General features: G+C 57.0%; 1 protein-coding gene across 1 annotated transcript in view; it reads left to right on the top strand.

Moving 5' to 3' along the window:
* Window positions 1–222: 222 nt before the first annotated feature.
* Window positions 223–3,115, top strand: part of EMH_0016050 (uncharacterized protein) — a gene marked incomplete at both ends in the record, with an annotated part of 4,874 nt that continues 1,981 nt past the window's right edge. The window contains 4 exons of the mRNA XM_013500535.1: window positions 223–1,164; window positions 1,488–1,808; window positions 2,338–2,529; window positions 2,837–2,962. Of these exons, the coding sequence (XP_013355989.1) occupies window positions 223–1,164; window positions 1,488–1,808; window positions 2,338–2,529; window positions 2,837–2,962 (1,581 nt within the window). The remainder of the gene's footprint in view (window positions 1,165–1,487; window positions 1,809–2,337; window positions 2,530–2,836; window positions 2,963–3,115) is intronic.

Below are 3,115 nucleotides of genomic sequence, written 5' to 3'. Positions count from 1 at the left end.
CAGTGGCAAGAAGAAGATGAACGTGAGCAGCGGGAGTTGGCTAGGCTTATTGAGGAGCAGCAGCAGCTGCAGCAAAGGGTGCAGCAGCAGCGGCGGGAGATAGAGGAGGCGCAGCAGCAGTGTAGAACTGTGGTGACGCAGCGAGCCTTTCTAAAGTGGGGTTTGCTGCAGGCAGCAGTAAAGAAAGCAGACACAGCGCAGCAGCAGCAGCAGCAGCTCACCATGAGGCTGCTGCAGCAGTTCCTCAACAAACGAAGAATCGAAGCAGCAGTCAAGCAGCAGCAGCCGGAAGAGCAGCAGCAACACTCGCAGCAGAACCGGCAGCACACAGCAGCACAGCTTGCAGCAGATGCTGCAGCAGCTGCTGCTGCTGCTGATGCTGAGCTGACAGCCTTCTGGCCACCGACATACAGCAGCAAGAGCTGCAGCAAGCACAAGTCACACGCTTACAGTGCTGTCAACAGCAGCCGCAGCCACCGACGCAGCAGTAGCAGCAGCTGCAGCAGCAGCAGCAGAAACTGGAGCAGCAGCAGCAGCAACAACGACATAGCTGCATTCTCCCGCTCGACACCAGCGAGGCACAGGCCTTCAGGTGTACATACACTGCAGAACGGAGAGCTACATACGCCTCGACACCCGCAGCGCTCTCTCCGCGCAGCAGCAGTTGCTGCTGCTGCTGCTGTTGCTGCTGCTGCTGCTGCTACGCTAGGACACAAAGCCTCAGCAAAGAGGGGCGGGGCCTCGCTGTTGAATGAGCCGCAGAGCAAGAAGCATCGGCAGGCCACGCAGCAGCAGCAGCAGCAGCAGCATTCACAGAAGCAGCGCCTGGTTTGCGTTAAGAAGGAGCCGCAGCAGCAGCAGCAGCACTCGCAGCAAAGGCAGCAGCTGGTGCAGCAGCAGCAGCAGCACAAGCGTGAGTGTGCACAGCAGCACGCGCTGCAGCAGCCGCGCAAACTGACGCAGAAGCAGCTGCAGCAGCGAGCTCAAGCCCTTATAGCAGCAAGACAAGCTCTAAGGAGAAAGAAGCAGGCCGCGCTAGCAGCCGAAGCAGAATGCAGCAACAGCAGCTGCAACAGCTACAGCAGCAGCAGCGGCAGCAGCACCTGCGACAGCAGCGCCATCAATATCAACAAAATCGCCAAAGCGTGGGACGAAAGACTTGCGGTGAGTCGCAGCATCAGCAGCAGCAGCAGCAACACCTAGAGCAGCAGCAGCAGCAGCAGCAGCAATATCTCCAGCAGCAGCAGCAGCAGCAGCAGCAGAAGCAACAGTACAGCACATCAGCAGCAGCAGAAGCAGCAACGCCTCCAGGAGCAGAACTAGAAGCAGCAATACCTACAACAGCAGCAGCAGCAGCAGCAGTACCTACAGCAGCAGTAGGTAGACACTGTGTAGTGTGTGCATGCGCTCGTTTTGATACATCTCTTGTGCTGTTGCTGCTGTTGTGTATGTTTCTGCTGCTGTTGCTGCTGCTGCTGCTGCTGCAGGCGCATAGAAGACATATGCTGCAGTCCTTAATGCCCCTTCCTCTGCGGCCTTCTGCTGACGTGGAGACGGACAGTACAGCTGCTGGCGCGACGAGCTCAACAGCAGCAGCAGCAGCAGCAGCCCCAACAGCAGCAGCAGCAGCAGCAGCAGCAGGAACAGGGGCCGGCGGATGTGCAGGGCCCAGCGCTGCTGCTGCTGCTGATTCTGCTGCTGATGGTGATGCAGCCACAGGAGAGCGGAAGATCCGTGTCGGGCCTGCGGTGCTGCAGTGGGAGACAATGAGTTCTATAGAGGAGGCATTGGGGCCCACAGCCCGGCGGGTATTTGCAGCAATGCAGGGTGTGGGGTGTTCTGCTGCTGCTGCTGCTTCTGCTGCTTCTGCTGCTTCTGGTGTCGGTGTCTCCGCCTCAGCCCCCCTGCTGCAGTATACCCGCTGCAGTGGGGGGCCGGCGCCAAAGCATATACAGCGGGAGGTTCTCCGTGCTGTTCATGTACGCAACCTGCTGCTGCTGCTGCTGCTGCACTGTTGTAGCTGCTGCTGCAGCTATGCTCGCGTCTTGCTGCTGCTGCTGCTGCGGCGGCGGCTGCAACTATGCTTTCGTCTTACTTCTGCTGCTGCTGCTGCTGCTGCGCTGCGGTGGCTGCGGATCTTTTCTCGTCTAGCTGCTGCTGCTGCTGCAGCTGCTGCTGCTATGTTTGTTTGTACAACAGAACTGGGTTGCTGCAGGTGTTTGTTTTTCTTGTTTGGGTTGCAGATTGGGTATCAGTGCTCGTGCTGCTGCTGCGTGTTCTGCATCTGTTTTGCTTCTGCTGCTGCTGCTGCTGCTGCTACTGTTGCTGCTGCTGCAGACTAGGCTGTCTAGGCGAGAGCCCCCCTTCTTCTGTCTGCCCGAGGTCCGCCTTGCTGCCGTTGCTGACGCCTGCCACCCCATAAGCAAACTGACATCTTTCACAGGGGAGAGATTCACAAGGCCAGGGGAACGCATCTGGGTCTTTGGTGCTCCCTATCCAGTTGCTGTTTGGGTCGGGCCCCCCATCAAGGTAGCTGCTGCTGCTGCTGCTGCTGCTGCTGCTGCTTCTGCTGCTGCTGCTGCTGCTGGTGCTACTGCTAGTGCTTCTGCTGCTACTGTTCCTGCTTCTACTGCTTTTTACTTCTGTTAGTGCTGCTGCTGTTGTTATTGTTTCTGGGCCAGGAGGCAATCCGTTTGTTGACGCGTATGCAGCAGCAGCAACAGCAGCAGCAGCAGCAGCCGCAGCAAAGAACGAGGGTTGCAGCAACCCCGTGTATCGTGCTGCTGCATCGCAGCTGGTGTTGTTTTTTTTGTGTTTGTGGTGGGGTTGGCTGCAGAAAGGAGAATTCAAAATCCTGGGGATCCGCACAGGAGAATTTCTGACGCCAGCTGAGGGGGCCGAGGCGGCGAAGGAGCTGCAACCCACGGGCCAATACGACAGCATCAGGACATGTGATATTTATGTGCGCTGCTGCTGTTGCTGTTGCTGTTGCTGCTGCTGCTGCTGCTGCTTTGTTGCGTTTGCAGCTTGCGGTGCGTTGTCCTTGAGTGTATATATATATATATATATATATATATATATATATATATATATATATATATATATATATATATAT

Source organism: Eimeria mitis, genomic scaffold (genome assembly GCF_000499745.2).
Source record: "Eimeria mitis Houghton genomic scaffold, Emh_scaff551, whole genome shotgun sequence".
NCBI classification, from domain to species: domain Eukaryota; phylum Apicomplexa; class Conoidasida; order Eucoccidiorida; family Eimeriidae; genus Eimeria; species Eimeria mitis.
This window is presented reverse-complemented; position numbering and strand designations above follow the sequence as displayed.